This window comes from Pseudorca crassidens, chromosome 12 (genome assembly GCF_039906515.1).
Source record: "Pseudorca crassidens isolate mPseCra1 chromosome 12, mPseCra1.hap1, whole genome shotgun sequence".
Taxonomy (NCBI): domain Eukaryota; kingdom Metazoa; phylum Chordata; class Mammalia; order Artiodactyla; family Delphinidae; genus Pseudorca; species Pseudorca crassidens.
Window position 1 is genome coordinate 64,891,801 of NC_090307.1, and position 18,612 is coordinate 64,910,412.

Consider the following 18,612-nt stretch of genomic DNA (forward strand, 5'->3'; position numbering starts at 1 on the left):
CGCCGCGCTGTGGACTGACGTAGAGGCGCGCGTCGCTTCGGCGGCGGCTGGCGGGGTGCGGGCGCCATGGAGCGGTACTCCGGCGCCTTGGAGGAGGCAGTGGACGGAGCCCGGCAGCAGGAGCGGCACTACCAGTTGCTGTCGGCACTGCAGGGCCTGGTCAAGGAGCTGCCCAGGTGCGCGGCCTCGGGGCACGCGGGGTGGGCGGGGCCGCGGACAGGCGGCTCGGCCCCGCCCCGCTCACCGCGCCCTCCTCCCGCAGCTCCTTCCAGCAGCGCCTGTCCTACACCACGCTCAGTGACCTGGCCCTGGCGCTCCTCGACGGCACCGTCTTCGAGATCGTGCAGGGGCTGCTGGACATCCAGCACCTCACCGAGAAGAGCCTGTACAACCAGCGCCTGCGGCTGCAGAACGAGCACCGAGGTGCGCGGGGGCGACGGGACGACCCAGCTCCCCGCGCGAGAGCTCGGCCTGCCCGGGCAGTTCCGGTCTCTGCGGGCGGAGGCCTTCCGCGGATACCGTTCGAAAGAAGCCCTTGAAATTGACCGGATTGAGGGCGCGGGGCCATTGATGACAAATGGGTCAAGTCGGTTTTACTTTGTCAGTTGCAAAGTCATATTTTCGCAGGACATCCAGAAACTCCCTGCTCGCGCTCCCGCGTGCCCTCACTCCCCTTCCAGGCAGGATGGCCCAAGGCCTCTGTGCTTGGTCAGCCCACTGGCAGGTCTGGTGTTGGCGGTTGGCCGCCCGCAGTGATGCCCCGCAGTGTTGACAGCTCTGCAGCGCCCTTTAGTGTCAGTTTCCTTTCCGCAGCGCATCAAGTTCCCTTGCACTGATCCCTGAGGCACCCTCCAGAATCCAAAAACTTTTCCACTTGAGCCACGCGTTTGGCCAAAGCCTTGGGAGCCCTGGCCCCTCCCAGGCATCCCTACTGGGAATGGGAGGGGCCTCCGGAGCCCCTTCCTGCGAGGTATGCTGGTCAGCTCTTCCCGCCCCCTCAGATTTCCCACCTTTCTTATTTTATTTTTTCCCAACTTTTTATTTATTTGAAAAAGGTTAAGTATTTAGAAAAGTTGGAAGTATAATATAATGAATACTTATACGTTCTCCAGCTACACTCAGTAACTGAAGTTTTGACAAAGTTCTTTGTGTCCGTAAGTATGTGCAACACCACAGGGCTTCACCAGGGGTCCTCAGCATTCCTCTAGACCAGGGTTTTCAACAGCAGCGCTGTTAGCATTTGTGGCTGGACAGGTTTTTTTTTTCCTTCTTCTTTATTTATTTATTTTTGGCTGCATTGGGTCTTCGTTGCAGTGCGCGGGCTTCTCATTGCGGTGGCTTCTCTTGTGGAGCGTGGGCTCTAGGCGCACGGGCTTCAGTAGTTGTGGCACGCGGGCTCAGTACTTGTGGCTCGCAGGCTCTAGAGCACAGGCTCAGTAGTTGTGGTGCACGGGCGCCGCGGCATGCGGGATCTTCCCGGACCAGGGCTTGAACCCATGTCCCCTGCTTTGGCAGGTGGATTCTTAACCACTGCGCCAGTCCTTGGACAAGTCTTAATGGTTCTTTGCTGAATGTTTAAAAGCATCCTTGGCTTCTAACTACTAGATTATAGTGGCACCTTCCCCCAATAATGACAGCCAGAAATGTCTCCAGACATCCTTGGGGGTCAGCCTTGGTCCAGTACTGAGAACCAGCGATCTAGAACAAGAACGCTCTCCTCTGTAACCACAATGGATAGAAATGAATCATTCCAGGGTGTGTTCTGACATTGAGTCCACGGTCACATACCGAAACTTGTCTCAAATTGTCAGTCCCTTTATAAGGATCCAGTGTGTGGTCATGCATTGCCATTGGTTACTTTGGTCTCTGCTTCTGAAACAGTTCCCAACATTTATTGTGGCGCTGACTTTTTGAAGAGTCCAGGGTATTCTGCCTTAGAACGTCCCCACTGTGGATCTGTTGGATTGCCTCCTCGTGTTGACATTTTACCTCTTCCTCCACTTTCTGTGTTTTCTGTAAACTGAACAACATGACGATACACACATTAAGCGTTTGTGGCAAAAATTCCTCCTAGTGATGTGAGGTCCCTTTCCTGTGGGGGCAGATGATAGACATCTGCCCCAGGATTAGTGTGTTTCTATCAGGAATGGATGTTGGGATTTGTCAAATCTTTTTTCTGCATCTATTGAGATGATCAAGTGGCTTTTTGGTTACGACGGTGAATTACATTGATTTTTTAAATTCCTGGGATAAACCGCATTCCTGGGATAAACCTTACTCAGTCATGATGAACTATTATTTTTGTCTGTGTTGGTTTGATTTGCTAAAATCTTAAGAATTTTTACTTCTATGCTAGTGATGGACATTGGCCTGTAGTTCTCTTGTAACATTTTTGTCTGGTTTGAGTATCAGGGTGATACTCGCTTCACAGGATGAGTTGGGAAGTGTTCTCTTTGGTTTTCCAGAAGAATTTGTGTATAATTGGTAATACTTCTTCCCTAAATGTTTGGATGGTTGTCTTTGTACATGTTTTTTTAATATAATTATATTTTATTTATTTATTTTTGGCTGCGTTGGGTCTTCGTTGCTGGGCACGGGCTTTCTCTAGCTGCAGTGAGCTGGGGCTGCTCTTCGTTGTGGTGCCTTTGCTTCTCATTGTGGTGGCTTCTCGTTGTAGAGCACGGGCTCTAGGTGCGCGAGCTTCAGTAGTTGTGGCACGAGGGCTTAGTAGTTGTGGTTCGTGGGCTCTAGAGCACAGGCTCAGTAGTTGTGGCGCACGAGCTTCATTGCTCCGCGGCATGTGGGATCTTCCCAGACCAGGGATCAAACCTGTATCCCCTGCATTGGCAGGCAGATTCTTAACCACTGCGCCACCAGGGAAGTCCCTGTACACATTGTTATTGAGGAATGAGATGCATACTCACAAATCCAAAGTACATAGCTGATGCCTTTTAACGCTCAAATCATGCCACATTTGGCCAGTGGAAGAACAGTGGGCTGGCTCCTGTGTCCTTTTGATGTGTCCCCCTCATTCTTGGAGCACTTCTTGCTTTCTGGTACAGGAAGGTGTTCAGGCTCATCTTTTCTTGTTCTTTCTCAGCCTCAGCCCCTCTTCTGACGGCCTGCTTCCAGCTTCCCCACACCAACAACCTTCCATCAGGATGGACCTTTCCCCTTTGCCACCGTAAAACTTTCCCACTCCTCCTGCCTTTGACTGGGTCTGTGCCAAATGCAGGCTGTCAGTAAGTAGTATTTGCTCTCGTTTTGGTGATTTTTGTTTATCTTCAGAGCTTAGTAGCTCAGGGAGCAAATCAGGCGCTCAGAATAATTTTTTTAAAGGGAGAGGGGGCAGCAAGGGAAAAAGCCATGTCTCCATGGAGCCCTGGTTCCTTTTAGTGGGGAGTTTTGATAACTCTTCAGACACTTCGCTTCTTGTCCTTTGGAAGGTTTTGTGCTGTCAGCAGCGGGAAAGTGCCTGTGACTTTCTGCTTTTCCTTCCTCTGACTTAGCAGGTGGTGGTTGGCTGCCATTGCTTTCCTTGGTCATTGCAAAGGCCAGGCCCCCGCCCGGGCAGTGGGTGCAGCTCTCTTTTTGCCTCTGGTTGCTTGCCCTGTGGAATCTGGAAGTTGACCTGAGATTTGTAGCGACGTTGATAAATGGGGTGAAGATGACATTTCCCTGCATTTATCTGTTTTCTTGCTTCCTGCCTCCACACGTTGTAAATGTTAACTGGGGAGTGTCTTTCTCATCTCTTTGTTTATGGAAATGTCTTGAGGGTGGCCCTCAGCTTCAGACTCACTTAGTGTGATAAATGCCATAGTCGAGATGTGCACGCACTGCGAAGAAACAGGAGATTGGGGAACCTCAGGGGTCCTCCAGAGAAGGGCTGTAACGTGAGGTCTCTGCCGAGGACCGAGTGGTGGCCTTGTGTCTTATAGCCGGGACCCCTCCTCACAGGGGAGATCTGGCCACTTGACACTTACTAGTCTAGGATTTTGGCTGCATAGTGTTGAGTGTTCTGTTTTGTGATTGGTTTCTTTCCATCCCATGCTACCTTTCTCTTCTGTCCAGTCCTGTACAATTAGTGGGGACTGTGGAAGCTTTCCTTGGTGGTCGTGGTGGCCCCTCTTGGAGCAACACAGACTCCCTGGCACATGGCCTCTGCCGGCTCATGCCATCTATTGAAAAATTAATCAATAGTCAATCTAAGAAAGAAATGGAAAATTATAGTCGATCCAACCTGAGGATTCTAACCTGGAAACAGTCTTTCCGAAAGCTCTGAGGACTGTTCCAAAGAGGTGAGGAGGGAGGCCAGTATATATGTGATTTTGGTGAAGGGGTACATGTAACCAAGCATGCAGCTTGGTAGAAGGTTACTGCTATTCACGAGGAACAGATAGCTTAGTTAATGGTTTTAGTGCATTTCTAAGTATGGGAAGATGCAACAAACTGTATTCATAAAATTTTCTCCTGAAAATATCCAAGTGTCTGAGGGCCAGTTCTGCCAGTTTTCCCAGAGCACAAAGTGCCTCATCCCGATCTTCACCCTGAATTCCTTTCAGGTAGGTCAGCGACTGCAGTGGTTAATGACTTGATTCTTGTAGAACTGGGTGTTGGGCAACATTCTCTCTGTTACAGTCCCTTCTCTTTCAGTCTTTTTTTTTTTAAATCAGTGTTACTTTATTCTTTTTTTACAGTTAATTAATTTATTTTTGGCTCTGTTGGGTCTTCGTTTCTGTGCGAGGGCTTTCTCTAGTTGCGGCGAGCGGGGGCCACTCTTCATCGCGGTGCGCGGGCCTCTCACTGTCGTGGCCTCTCTTGTTGCGGAGCACAAGCTCCAGACACGCACGCTCAGTAGCTGTGGCTCACGGGCCTAGTTGCTCCGCGGCATGTGGGATCTTCCCAGACCAGGGCTCGAACCCGTGTCCCCTGCATTGGCAGGCAGATTCTCAACTACTGCGCCACCAGGGAAGCCCCTCTTTCAGTCTTAATTTCGACCAAGGTTTGGGAGGCATTTCATGACCAATTTGTCCCACGGTGTTAGGAATGCTCATTCCCAGGTCAGGCGAGGATTTCCTTGATAGGCCACTCAATGTGCTGTTACCAGACTAGACCCCATTAACTAACAGTAGCCCAAGGCCTCCGGGCTGCCTGTCCTACTAGTCTGTTATTGCCCTGTTGTTGCTTCTTCCCACATCTAGAGCTACACTATTACAATCCTTGATCTTACAGAACTATATATTTGGTCAGTTGTTTCAGGTCTTATAGTCATCATTATCTTTATTGGAGGCTCAGCCACACATTTGGTCATTAAAGAAACAATAATCTTGTAAAATAGGCAGAAATATAGCTAGTGACATTAATAAGGTCATCAGTAAATATTTAAGCTGAGAACTCCAGCCCAGTGTCTCCCCAGGTCGTCTGACCAGTCTGTTCTGCACCAATCGCTGTCTTTAAGGGAAATGATATTGTGGCCTTGTCCATAAAGTCCACCAAAGACATCTGCACGTACAAGGCCAGTGGTGGGTCATCATGACCCCTTACAGGACTGAGAAAGGAATGTTACCTCCTAAGGAGTTACATGGCTGGCACCAGAAGGAGAAAAATTGATCTTTGTGGTTGAGCAGGTATTTCTGCCATTGGGGAGTCTGGTTCATGCTTAATGCAGATGCACAATGTTCAGTGGAGGGAAAGGAGGCGGCTCAAATGAGCAGAGAAAAAATTTTATTTAAATGTTGCGTGTCTTAACTTAAAATATGAATTTTATTTCATCACATCCTTGGGCCCCTCAGGGTCTGTGCTCAGGGTCTGTACTCCCTCTAGGAGCTGTGGATAGGGTACAGGGTGGCTCTGCACCCCTCACCACCACCAAGGGCAGCACTGAGGGGGAGTGACTGCCACACCCCAGGGCAGAGGCCACTCTCCTCGTCCTCCTTTCCCAGGCCTTTGCCTGGGTGGTCTTTTGGATGTCTCAGTGGATGTCCCTTGGATGATGGCAGGTCACGCTGGACTCCTGGCCTGTAGCCAGCATCTGAGCCTAGAAACCTCTAGACCGCAGTCTCCTCCCTCCCTATCCACAATTCTCTGAGCTCAGGCTGCAGCCCTGGCTCCACCCCCATAACCATACACTTGGCCTCACCCTTCTCTAGTGCCCTGGAGCCCTGCTGCTGGAGAAGGGCCGTACCCTGGGTGAGGGCCCGCCTGAGTGGGCTGGGGGCTGGGTGTCCAGAGCTCCACCCAGCTCCCAGTGCAGGCCTCCCTCACGTCCACGCCTCTGCCCTGCTTCCCTGTGGTGGTGGGACAGCTGGAGCAGGCCCCCTCCTTACCCCTCTGCCACCTGCTGATAACCCCTCTGGTCTCGTCCCCTTCCAGTGCTCAGGCAGGCGCTGCGGCAGAAACACCAGGAAGCCCAGCAGGCCTGCCGGCCCCACAACCTGCCTGTGCTCCAGGCGGCCCAGCAGCGCGAGCTAGAGGTAGGGGTGTGGGCAGGGTGGGCACCACCTGAGCTCTGCTGAGAGGGCCGTAGAGGAGGGGCTCCGGGTGGCTTGGGAGCCACTGGCCAGCCTGGGCCTCAGCCTGGGGTGGGCCGCGAAGGCTCCATGTGCCCACATGTGGCTCTTCACTGTCGGGGGTTGGGGTGTGCTTGGAGTGGATGGAGAGTGTGTGATCCCCCCACTCCCCTCCTCCTGCTCCTCGAGACAGCAGCTCCTAATGGGCTGGGCCTGTACAGGGCAGGTGTGAGTGGGGGCCATTGTGCCCCATGGCCTTGGGGATGAGGGCAGTGGTGGGATGATGGAGCCAGCAAGTCCTGCTCCCACGTTGCCTGGGAACAACGCAGAGGCCCACCCATAACCAAGAAGCCACCAGTGGTGGGGTGCATGTGGAGGCGTGTGCAGGGTCCCAAGGCAGCCCCAAGCCAGGGCATGCAGGGAGGAGGTGCTGAGCCGGGCTTGGCCGCAGCTCCAGTGGGGAGGAAACATACGCAAAGGCCCAGAGATGGTGGCCAGCTTGACAGTCAGCAGAGGTGGAGCCAGCATCTGGCCAGCTCATGGTGGTCCCGAGCTGTCAGGGCTGGGCGAGGCCTGGCACAGCAAAGGGAGGACACCTGACAGGAGGTGCTGGAGGAAGGGCATTTGGGGCAGGTCATCTGAGCCCCTCTGCAGGGTTCTGTGTGGCTAAGGAGGGACGGACCTGGGTGCAGTACGGGATCCATCCATAGTCTGGGAGCTGGATCCACTGGGAGGTGGGGAGGGGCCAGAGGAGGTGACAGGCCAGGAATGTGTGTGTGAGGCACTGATGGGCAGGAGGCTGAGCCCCTGAGCTGCCTTCACCGTGGCAGGCGGTGGAGCACCGGATCCGTGAGGAGCAGCGGGCGATGGACCAGAAGATTGTCCTGGAGCTGGACCGGAAGGTGGCGGACCAGCAGAGCACACTGGAGAAGGCAGGGGTCGCCGGCTTCTATGTGACCACCAACCCGCAGGTCAGTGGCACAGGCCTGCCCCGGCACAGCCCAGGGGATGTTGGTCCCCAAGGCTAGATTCCATATGGGGTTTTAGCTGGTCGCTGGGAGCCCAGGCCCAGGGTGTGTGGACACAGGGGACATGGTGAGTTAGGGAGGCTCCAGGAAGGGTTTCTGCGTTGTGCTCAGCATGGAGGCTGGTCACACTGCCTCCGCCACAGGAGGGTAAGCCACGTGACTACAGGGCATTGCCCACCTTCCCCGGGTGCGCTATGCCCTACAGGGCCTCGTGTGCAGTTCCCCTACATCCCTGCACACACCTCCACTTATGCCAAGCCAGGGCAACTGCAGGCCCTGCCACAGGTGGAGTCCCAACACCTGCCCCTTTCTGGCAGGCGGTAGCCAGGCTTCACTGGAAGTCAGCCCCATGGGCTCAAGCCTGGTGCTCTCTAGGTCCTGGTATCTGCCCTGGGTCCTTGGGTAAAGGAGGCTGCTTCCTGGGGCCTTTGCCAGGGCTAAAGGGGACCTCACAGTGGCCCCTCTGCATCCCAGGAGCTGACGCTACAGATGAACCTATTGGAACTCATCCGGAAGCTGCAGCAGAGGGGCTGCCAGGTGGGGAAGGCGGCACTATGAGCAGGCAGGGTTCTTGCCAGTGACCCGCTGCCCATCTTGGCTGGGAAGACGACCCTGTTCCACAGTCACCAAAGGCAGCAGAAAGCTGAGTGGCGCTCATCTTCTGAAGTCTGGCCACCACCCTCCCAGCTGCTTGCAGGAGGGGCACCCCGTGAGGAGAAGCTAGGTGGACCTGGGCTGCGTCTGCCACCCACCTTCACCTGGGCTTTTTTATCCAAAGCTAGGGTGGGAAGGTAAAGGGAAGAGTGGGCCCAGCCTTCCGGCTGTCTGCCCCAGGCTTCCGATGTGTTCTGCTTTCGGCCCCTCCCTTGGCAGGTGCAGCCCCCGAGTAGGAAAGGCTCATGAGCTGCATGTGACCCCGAGAAATAAAGACACCTCAGCATGGCCTGCACGTGGCTTGCATGACAGCTCTGTGGTGCCTGTCGTGACCAGGGCCTAGCTAGGGCCCTTGCCTGTGGGCTCCGTGGCCTACAGGGGAATCAGCAGAAGATGGCCCCACCCCCATGTCACAGAGGCCCCTCCCTGGGGCAAGTCTGAGGGCACTAGGGCCACATCCAGTCTGCTCTGTGGGGCGGTCAGAGCAGCCAGAGCCTGGTGTGGGTCACTGGGGCCGCTGGGGTGAAGGGCACAGAGCAGCAGGAAGGGTCTGAGGGAGGAAGAGACTGAGGATGGGGAAGCACCAAGCCCACTCTGGGGAGTGCGCTGTCTGCATTGGTCTGAGCCCCAGCTGTGGGGTTGGAGGTGAGGGTATCCAGTGCCCTGCGCGGCTGGGTCTGCAATACAGCTTGAAGGCAGGTGTTGGTGGGTCCACCCTGCCCAAGGTGTGCCGGGGGCGCGTGACACAGGAGAGGCTGAGCATGAGGCTTCTCGGGCCATCGGAGCCACTCCCTCTGCCACTGACTGCACATGAGGGCTCTGCAGGGAAGAACATCGTGGGCCTGGAGTCAAAGGCTCTTAGCTGCAGAAACAGTGGTTTATTGACAGGCCACCTTTCCCAGCCAGCCACTGCCCACCTGTGGGGCTCAGGGCCCATGGGTTGAACCCTGCAGTAGGTGGTTCTTCAGGCCCAAGGTCGTGGGGGTGGGCAGAGATGCAGCCATGCTCGCTCACTGGAGGGCGGTTTCTGACAGTTCCCAGCAGCTCTGGCAGGTAACGGAAATAGCCCGCACCTGGGTGCCCACGGGCAGGGGCCAGCGGGGTCTCACAGTTTGGGATGTAAAAGGTGTTGTGTGTGAGGTTGGGGTCGGGCTGTAGCCCTGGGTGGTCGCAGCCCAGGTGAGGATGCGTTGGGACGCAGCCACAGCACTAGGCCGGGCGGTGGAAGAGGCTGCCCGTGCGGAGCCTCCGCTTGAGCTCCTGCCAAAGCAGCTGCCACTCCCTCTGGGCACCCTTCATGACTCCGCTGTTCTCTAGGGCTCGGCGGGACAGGTAGGGCAGCACCTCCATCACAGGGCCGTAAGGCACGTACTTGTACACGGGGTAGCCTGCCTGTCCTGCACACAGGGGTGGAGGCGGTGAGTCCCAGCACCTCCGCCCCTGCCCCCCGCCCCCCCCACCGGAAGCCCAGCTCACCTAGCGGGAAGCTTATCTGGTCGCACATACCCAGAAGCTGTCCAAAGTACACCTGGCAATCGGCGGGGTGCAGGCCCAGTTCCTCCATCCTGTGAACAGGCAGGGTGGTGGATAAGACCCTCCCTCCACCCCCAGATCCCCACCCACAGGGTAGGGCGTGGGCATAGGCTGTCTCCTGCATAGACCAGGCCTCTTCCCTGCTGCTGCTGCCGCTGCCTCAACCCAAGGCCACCAAGTGCCCCCCTTCCCCAGCCAGCCTCCCTCTTGCTGTGCTTGCTCCCCGATGGCCCCTTCCCTGCTACCCACTATGACCCAGCAAGGCAGATTCACCCAGTGGCCAGCCCTTGGTGTGGCCTGGGAAGCTCTCAGCCCTCCCACCATCCCGTTCTCAAACCCCTCAGAGTAACGTTGCCTCTGTTTCCAGCCCTGCGACCCCACCTCCAGCTTCTCATCCTCCCCTTGCTGCCTGCCCTGTCCGTAAGGCAGTCACCAGGTACTGGTGGCAACTGAGCCTTTGGAAGGCGGGTGGTCTGAATTGAGGTGCACTGCAAGTGTCAAACATATGGGCTTTTGAAGACAGTGTGAAAACTGAATGTAAAATATCTCACTGTTTTTCTGAAAACATGTTTAAATGGTACTATTTTAGATATGTGGGGTTAATTAAAATGTATATCAAAATTAACTTCATTTTTTTTAACGTGGCTATGAAACATTTGGGGTTAATAGATGTGGCTCGAATTTCTATTAGTGCTACTCAGACGTTGAGGTGGGGGCCCCCAAATCTGTCCACACCCTCTCCTATCCTCACACCTCCCCTCGTAGGATCTTTAAAAAATTCCCAGGGTTTGAAATATCTGTGCATTAATGATTCCCACGTTTTTACCTCTGGCTTCCTGCACGTGCAGATACAGACTCAGCCTATCAGCACCAGCAGTCTATAGCCTGCCCCCATCCTTCCACCCCACAGGGGCGTGTTCCACCTGGGTCCTCACACTCACCCAGGCTACAGGCTGGGCCTGCTGGTCCCCATCCCTGCCCTTGGAGCCCCCCTCCCTTCTCACTGTCTCAGGACCCCACCCCAGGCTTCCAGAGCACTTAGCGCCTCTTACCCTGGGCCTCCACGTGAGGGGCATCCCAGACCGTTTCTCTCCTTCCCCCAGGGCTAGGCTCCAAGGTTGGGGCCCCAGTCTGCACAGTGTTGCCCAGTGTTGCCCAGCTTACATGTCTCTGTCCCCCGTGAGAGCAGGGCTGCCACTGTGTTGCTGCCTGATGGTGGTGGGAACACTCATGTGGCGTCCTGCAAAAACTGACTCCTCCCCTGCTGCTGCCCCTTCCCTGCCAGTGTCCATGCCTGCTGCCATGTGACTGTAGCTTTGCCCAGCACAGAAAGAGGTTCTCTCCATCTGGACGGCAATATCTGGGCTGAGCATGACTTCCTTTAGCCAACAGAACGATAGCAAATGTGACATGGGCAGAGGCTTGCCCCCTCCAGGGCTTCTGGTAGTCTGAGACCACCTGTGGAGAAGCCTAAGCTGGCCTGTAGGACAGTGCGCTTTGCTGTCCCAGCCACAAATGAGGCCATTTAGGGCCAACCAGACACCATGTGACCACGGATGCAGGATAGGCCCCAGGCAAGGCCAGCAGAAGCAGCCCGAAGCAGAGCCCAGCCCACACTGCTGGCTCACAGAACATACTGTGTTCAGGCGTCTGAATTTTGGGTTGGTTTGTTAACTCAGCCAAAGCTAATCTGACTGACGTCTCTAATGTGTGGCATCAGAGGCCCACACTGCTGCCCCTGGGAAGACCAGCCCAAGGTGTTCAAGGCTCTGTGGCCCCTGAAGCAGGTGCACAGGACCTTGGCCTGGCGTGGGCCGCGGAGCCTGTGAGACGGGCAAGCGCTCAGCTGGCACTCAGCATGGCGGGAGCCGTGTCTAGGGCAGGAGGCCACCGCAGCCAAGATGGGGAGGCCACACATGCTCCCAGTGGCAAGATCCAGAAATCAGGTGAAAGGAAGCCCTTCTGAGGGCAGGTTATACCTTTAGACGTTTCACTGTCCTCGCCTAGTCAGGCTGAGTGGACTAGCCTGTGACAAAAACCTAAAACGGGGCAACCACAGGCTGCTGAGATGGTGATGGAAACCTCAGGAGGTCGGCACTGCCAGGCAGGAGCCAGGGCCTCTCTGTGCACATCGTCTTGGGGTGCACCCTGGTGCCGCACGGACCACTTCTGATCACAGTTCCATCACAGAATTGTACTTTTAAGCCTAAGTGAGAGCCAGCTTTTAAAATTTTCAACTCAGCCCTGTGTTCCTTCAAAAGTCAAAGAAGCCAGAACTGGGGTTTCCCTGGTGATGCAATGGTTAAGAATCTGCCTGCCAATGCAGGGGACACAGGTTCGAGCCCTGGTCCAGGAAGACCCCACATGCCGCTGAGCAACTAAGCCCGTGCGCCGTAACTACTGAGCCCGCACGCCTAGAGCCTATGCTCCACAACAAGAGAAGCCACCGCAGTGAGAAGCCCGTGCACTGCAACGAAGAATAGCTCCCACTCGCTGCAACTAGAGAAAGCCTGCACGCAGCACCGAAGACCCAACGCACACAGCCAAAAATTTTAAAAATAAATTAAAAAAAAAAAAAAAAAGAAACCAAAACTAATCTTCCCCAAGCACAAAAGGTGTCCCTGGCCATCCCACGTCCAGGGGTAGGATGGGGCGTCCAAGGAGGCCCCAGGGATGGAGGGAAGAAAGCGAAACAGTCCACCCGGCTAGGACGCCAGTCAGAGCCAACCACCAGCAAGGAAACAGCCTGACCCCAGCCTAGCAGGACTCCAGAGGGAGCCTGGACACAGTCTGACCTCCACCTGGCAGCCCTGCTGGCCTCAGCGCTCCTGTTCACAACCAAGCAGCTGCAAATGCAGAGCATTAGAAATCGTGGCCTTTAGTTGCAGTTTCACACCATGAAAAAGCAGCCCCAGCATGAGAAGGACAAGCACGACATTAATGAATGGTTTAAGACGACCAGAGTCACCCTCCAGGCAGAGCCTGCAAGTGCCTCTGGGTGCACGCCCTGCACCTTCACTACTCGGCCCAAGCCTTGGGCTTGGGGTGCCCACTGTAGGAGGGGGGCCCCTGCCTTGCTCCTGGGGAAGGCAAGGGCCAGCAAGGCCACTGCCCGCCCAGCTTCCTGTGGCGGGGGGTGGGGGGCGGGGGGGGGAGCTAGGACCCCTGCTGTGGTCCAGTTTGGGTTAAGATATGAGATAAAAGAACGTGGTGATTGGAAATTCCCTGGCAGTCCAGTGATTAGGACTAGGCGCTTTCACTGCCTGGGGCCTGGGTTTGATCCCTGGTCGGGGAAATCCCAGAACACGGCCAAAAGAAAAAAATGTATATTTATTTCACCTCATTCCTATAACTGACTTATAAGGATGCTCCATGGGACAGGCATTTAAAGAGAAAACAGACTATCTTAAATTCTAAACAGTTTAAAGTGTTGAGAAATTGTTTATAAATGAGGCAACACATCTGAGGGCTCCAACATTTCACATTTAAATTTCACCTAATGAAATTTATTTTTTAATTTGAAACTTTAGTAAGTCTGGTATTAATGTTAAAAACCCAAGTAACTGCAAACAGCCTTTTGGCTACTGCAGCACAACGCCCAGCCAGCCTCAGGGGGTCTGGGGGCCCTAAAGCCGCCACTTCAGCTCGTTCCACAGATGTCCCCCCAAAACCCACTGCCTGCCCACGCTTCCTGCCCACCAGGAGCGCCCAGCGGGAAGGGGGTGGGGCCAACCTGCACAGCGTGAAGCGCACGGTGTCCTCATTGTGCGAGGCCACCATCACTGCAGCCCCGGCGTTGTGCTTCAGCTCCTCCAGGACGTAGTTGAGGCACCTGGGGAGGGTGACGCGTGAGTCAGGCCTGCACAGCCCCTGCAGGGGCAGAGGCAGAAGCAGGTGCAAAACAGTAGACGATCCTGGCGTGGAATTAAAAAGCAAACAGGGGCTTCCCTGGTGGCGCAGTGGTTGGGAGTCCGCCTGCCGATGCAGGGGACGCGGGTTCGTGCCCCGGTCCGGGAGGATCCTACGTGCCGCAGAGCAGCTAGGCCCGTGAGCCATGGCCGCTGAGCCCGCGCGTCCGGAGCCTGTGCTCCACAACAGGACAGGCCACAACAGTGAGAGGCCCGCATACCACAAAAAAAAAAAAAAAAAAGCAAACAGGCCTTGTGCCATTTGGGGAGGGTTGCCGGGGTACAGCTTTCATCTTTATCAACCCAGGCAGTTCAGTAAGTAGACTTTTATATTAAAAAAAAGAAAACCTTAATGGTTTTGGAAAAAGTAAAACAAAGGCAGAGGAGGTATTGGTTCTGACCCCCGGGTTGCTCCCACGTTGGACAGGGTCACGTCGGGTCAGCTCCAGCCCCTTCCCGATTTCTCCTCCCACCCCCCCGGGAAGCTCTGAGGCTCCAGGAGCCAAAGAGGGCAGCGCACCTGTGGTACATGGCGTTGGTGGCCTCATAGGTGGGGTTGATAGGGTCCTCATACCCAATCTCCAGGGCGCGGGCACGTTCCTGGGCCATGTATGCACCACGCACCAGCTTGGCCCCGAAACACCAGCCCTCTCGGCGAGCCAGCTCCACATCCAGGGTGACATTGTCGTAGGTGTCCTGTGGGCCAGAGCCGAAAGTTGAGGATGACCAGGATGGGCCCCCCTCCAGCCTGCGTCCCATAGGGCCTCCCTGGGGCCTGGGTGCCCCCCAGTGTGTAGTCAGCAGGGGCACTGGGGCCAGCAGCTGTGGTGACTTGGGGGCTGTCAGCACCTGCCTGGACCCCACGCACCCACTTCCCCTTGTCCCCGCAGCCCCTACACCCACCCTACCCTGAGTCCTCCAAACACCTGGCTGGTCCCTGAGCAGCCGCCAGAGTTTGTGCTCAAGGGTCCCTGAGGCACACGCACGAGGCTGGGGAGGGGCCCAGAGCCTTCATCAGACCCTTAGAGGGAACCAAGCTAAAAAGGGCGGGAGTAAACAGTCACTCGAAATCTGGCGATTAAGGCACGTTACATGGACTCCAAAAGCTCCTTCAGCACCCTGTCTGGGGTCTGAGGCCCAGGGGACGGGTCCGCTGGCAGCTGGTCCTGGGGGCCTGTCTCCCCACAGCAGACGCTGGGCGCACCTTGAGGTAGCACTGGTACGTGTTGAAGATGAGTGGCCTCTCCACATTGAACCTGCGCTGCATCTCCAGTGTCAGGCGGCTGATGGCCGGCTGGAAGTAGGTCTGCTCGGCATCCACCATCAGCCGCACGCCCACCTCGCTGGCTTTCTGAGGGGCACAGCGGGGAGAGAGGGTCTGTCTGGGGCCCGGGTGACACGGGTGCCCCCCCACCCCGGCACATCCCAGGGTCCTCGACCTTGGCCAGGACGTCCATCCTCTGCAGCATCCTCGTCATCTGCCGTTCCTCCTCCTCAGTGAACCGCGACAGCAGAGGCTCCAGCTGTCCTGTCTGAGGGGGCAGCGCAGTCAGGCCACGGCACGGCTCCAGACCTGGGCTCTCGAGGCCAGCGCTCCCCCCACTCCCGTGGGCAGCCTCTCGCCCCTGGTGCAGGGCCTACCGATACCCAGTGCCTGGTACCCGGGACCAGTGGGCCTCATCCCCGCGCCCCCTTCTCCACCTGCCACCCTGTTTGTGCATTAAGGTCAGTGTCCTGTCCAGGGTCCCGCCGGCCACACAGCGTCCCATAACCGCGCTGCCCACCAGCACACCCTTCCTCACAGGGCTGGCTGCCCCAGGTCAAGCCTGCACCCAAGGAGTCGGCTCCCACGGCCTGCACAGGATCCTCACGATGGGTCCCCCTTCTGTTCCTGTGCAAAGTTCAGGAAGTGACCCTTGACCCACCCAATCACCTGGAAAGACTCAGCCCCTAGCAGGCAGAGGACATGGAAGAAGAACTGTGCCTACAGGCAGACTTGGCTGGCCACACATCACAGACTGACATGCAACAGGGGGACGGAGGCATCGGCCCCAGATGGTGGCACTCAGGGCGCTGGGCAGGTCAGCAGTAGGCACCCACCCTGCAGGTCCGTGAAGCACGGGGGACCCTCTGCTCGCCCCGCTTGCCCACTAACACTGCCCAGGGCACTCCCGGCGAGGCCTCAGGCACACCCCTCCTGGGCCCTCCATCGCCAGGCTGGAGCTTGTTAAAGGCAGCGTCTGTGCGGTGTTTCCCAAGGCACCTCTGCTGCTTCCTCCCATCCCAGCTCAGTGGTGCGTTCAAGCACGGCCACAAATGCCCGATCACCCTCCCAGGGGCAGGTGGAGTCTCATTTTTCTCCCCCTAACACAGGCCAGTCCCTTTTAACAAACAACAGCGACTCCCTTTTAACAAACAACACTGGGCAGAAGGGACGGTGTGGGTCTCCTGAGGCTCGACTAGAATAGGTAACAGCTTCCGCCTGGCTTGTGGGGACACTCATCCTGGGGACCCAGCGCCACTCTGAGGAAGCCCTGGCGGTGTGAGCGGGGACCCTCCGTGACGACCCTGCGAGAACGGTGAGGTGGGGGGCACAGACGTGCACAGCGTCACCTGCATGTTGGGGACCACCAGGTGCCTGGAGAGCTCGGTCCTGCTGTCAATGAGGCTGCCCCAGTCCAGCAGGTCCAGGGTGCTGTGGGAGAAGGTGCGTCAGCATGTGGACACACGGCCTCACCACGGCCCCAAACCAGCCCCCTCCCTGCAGGAGCACCCCCAAACCCAACCCCACAGAACCTGCCTCAGTGCTCAGTTTTGAAAGACTGGTAAAATGTAAACATGGTCCTCTGTTTAAAAAACAGAAACCAAAACATGAATATTCTTACATGAGGGCCGAGACCACCCAGGCCACATCAGGCTCGCGGAAGAGCTGGACACGGGAGACCAGGCAGGAGGGGACGGCACACTGCCACCAGCCCCCAGCTCCTCACAATGAGGCTTGGGACCCTCCGGGATCTCAGCTGCCCTCACCCTTCACCCGCCTGCCAGATGGGTCCTGGGACGGCTGGGTGTGGCACCCTCACTCCACAGCCCAAATAATTCTGTAAGAAGCCCTAGGGTTCAAGGGGGCCCATGCCCTGGAAGAGGGCGACCAGGATTGGAGGAAGGCGTTGGGGCTAAGCCAGAACCAGGGCAGCTGCTCCCGAAATCTCAGCCTGGGGGCTACTCTTACCCAGACACGCCAAGGGTCTCCACAGTGAACCAGTTCTCAATCTCCATCCGGGACGCGATGCCCATCTTCACCACGCTTTCCTTCAGAAGCAAGAGGGTGTTGGTCCCACTGCCATCTCCCAGGCCTGCTCACGAACATCTCCTGCCCCTGCCTGCTGGCCTGTGATGCTAGGCTGACTTTATTATGCCAGTACTGAGACTGGCTACACTTCTGCCTTGGGTTTCTGCTCCAGAGATAGTCTCTCCCCGCTGCCCACCCCCCCACACCTGCCCATCCCTGCAGGTCCACAGAGCTCGGCTACTGGCAGGGCCAGCCCCGCTCCAAGCCTCCCACCCAGCACATCCTCCATCTCTGCTCAGATTCCCTCCCCACCGACCCAGCAGCTGGGGGCTGGGCAGCAGGCCCTGGGAACCCACCTCGGACACTGCCTGGCCAATGCCTTCTGGGCAGGGCTCCTCCCTGGCCCACCTTCTCACACCCACCACGGAGCGGCGGCCTCACCTGCAGTGCAGCCACCTCCAGCTTCGTGTCCACGGCAGCCAGCCCGGCCTTGCCCTGCTCTGCGGCCATTTGGTGGAAGAACCGTCTCCACTTGGTCAGCACATCTGAGAACTGCAGCTGCGGATGCGGGCCTGAGCTGCCATCCCAGGTGCACATCCAGCCCCCTCCCAGGACCCCCACGTAGCCCGAGCCACCCCATGCCACCCGTGTGCCTGGCTCCCAGGGCCAAGGCACCAGCACACGAGCTTTCACTTAACGCTCACGGCAGCCCCAAGTTCTTACAAACTCCCTGTGGGTGGAAGGTTTTGACACTTACCAGAAACTGGGGTCTCCCCAGTGCAGTGAGCTTAATGGCTGAGAAGCCATCCTCGCTGGCACCACCTATGAGAAGCCGCAGGAAGAGCCGTCAGTGCTGGGGGGTGTGGGGGGGGGACCCTGAGCCTGCGCCCGGAATCTGTGCCACTCAAGAGTTAGGACACTTCTTGGGACGTCCTGGTGGCACAGTGGTTAAGAATCCGCCTGCCAGTGCAAGGGATGCAGGTTCAAGCCCTGGTCCGGGAAGATCCCACATGCCGCAGAGCAACTTTGGCCCGTGCGCCACAACTACTGAGCCTGCACTCTAGAGCCCGCAAGCCACAACTACTGAGCCCGTGTGCCACAACTACTGAAGCCCGCGCGCCTAGAGCCCGTGCTCCGCAACAAGAGAAGCCACTGCAATGAGAAGCCTGCGCACCGCAACAACGAGCAGCCCCTGCTCGCTGCAACTAGAGAAAGCCCGCATGCAGCAACGAAGACCCAACGGAGCCAAAAAGAGAAAAAGAAAAAAAAAAAGAAAAAAAGAGTTAGGATACTTCTCATCCACATATGACAGACTTCAGGAGGCAGGCGGTGGCCGTTCTTCCTATTAGTTACCTACAACACATGGTACTGGGTCTACCTTGCACCTGGGCCCTGAGACCCCCCCAGAGCACGAACAATCCAGCCACCCGATGAGACGGTGCAGTGGCACCCGCGCATCTTTCCTCCCTTGCCCACCAGGCCCAAGCAGGCCCACAGTGGCCATGCTTCCCGGGCAGGCTGCCTGGCCGTCAGAAGCAGCTCTGGTGGCTGCCTGGCAATCTCAGGCCGAGGGGCGTGGCAACAGGAGGGGAGAGCCCACCGAGGACCCAGACGCCTGGGCTGGCTGACCACCCATGGCAGAAGAACAACGACCCTACGCAGCCCGCAAACACCCTACACTCGGCTGC

The 18,612-nt window shown here is 57.0% G+C and overlaps 2 protein-coding genes across 5 annotated transcripts in view; one reads left to right on the forward strand and one right to left on the reverse strand.

Moving 5' to 3' along the window:
• DGCR6L (DiGeorge syndrome critical region gene 6 like) lies at positions 1 to 10,349 on the forward strand. 2 transcript variants are annotated; one of them, XR_010933158.1, is made up of 6 exons: positions 1 to 176; positions 263 to 423; positions 3,101 to 3,242; positions 6,373 to 6,473; positions 7,340 to 7,480; positions 8,012 to 10,349. XR_010933158.1 is itself a non-coding variant. In XM_067699844.1 (5 exons), exons 1-5 carry the CDS (start codon positions 67 to 69, stop codon positions 8,093 to 8,095), a joined length of 597 nt encoding a protein of 198 aa, XP_067555945.1. In that variant the 5' UTR covers positions 11 to 66; the 3' UTR covers positions 8,096 to 10,349. The 2 variants fall into 2 exon arrangements, 1 of the variants encoding a protein (XP_067555945.1); XM_067699844.1 differs by lacking the exon at positions 3,101 to 3,242 and having other exon boundaries at positions 11 to 176.
• Positions 9,048 to 18,612, reverse strand: part of PRODH (proline dehydrogenase 1) — a 19,019-nt gene continuing 9,454 nt past the window's right edge. Inside the window, exons 5-14 of one of the 3 annotated variants that reach the window (XM_067699842.1) lie at positions 17,682 to 17,746; positions 17,366 to 17,482; positions 16,865 to 16,944; positions 16,246 to 16,327; positions 15,072 to 15,164; positions 14,837 to 14,983; positions 14,153 to 14,328; positions 13,458 to 13,556; positions 9,698 to 9,756; positions 9,048 to 9,588 (exon numbers count right to left, since the gene is read on the reverse strand). In XM_067699842.1, coding sequence (XP_067555943.1) covers positions 9,401 to 9,588; positions 9,698 to 9,756; positions 13,458 to 13,556; positions 14,153 to 14,328; positions 14,837 to 14,983; positions 15,072 to 15,164; positions 16,246 to 16,327; positions 16,865 to 16,944; positions 17,366 to 17,482; positions 17,682 to 17,746 — 1,106 coding nt within the window. In that variant the 3' untranslated portion in view covers positions 9,048 to 9,400. Of the gene's footprint in view, positions 9,757 to 13,457; positions 13,557 to 14,152; positions 14,329 to 14,836; positions 14,984 to 15,071; positions 15,165 to 16,245; positions 16,328 to 16,864; positions 16,945 to 17,365; positions 17,483 to 17,681; positions 17,747 to 18,612 lie in introns of all 3 variants that reach the window. The other 2 variants (XM_067699841.1, XM_067699843.1) reach the window with 2 other exon arrangements.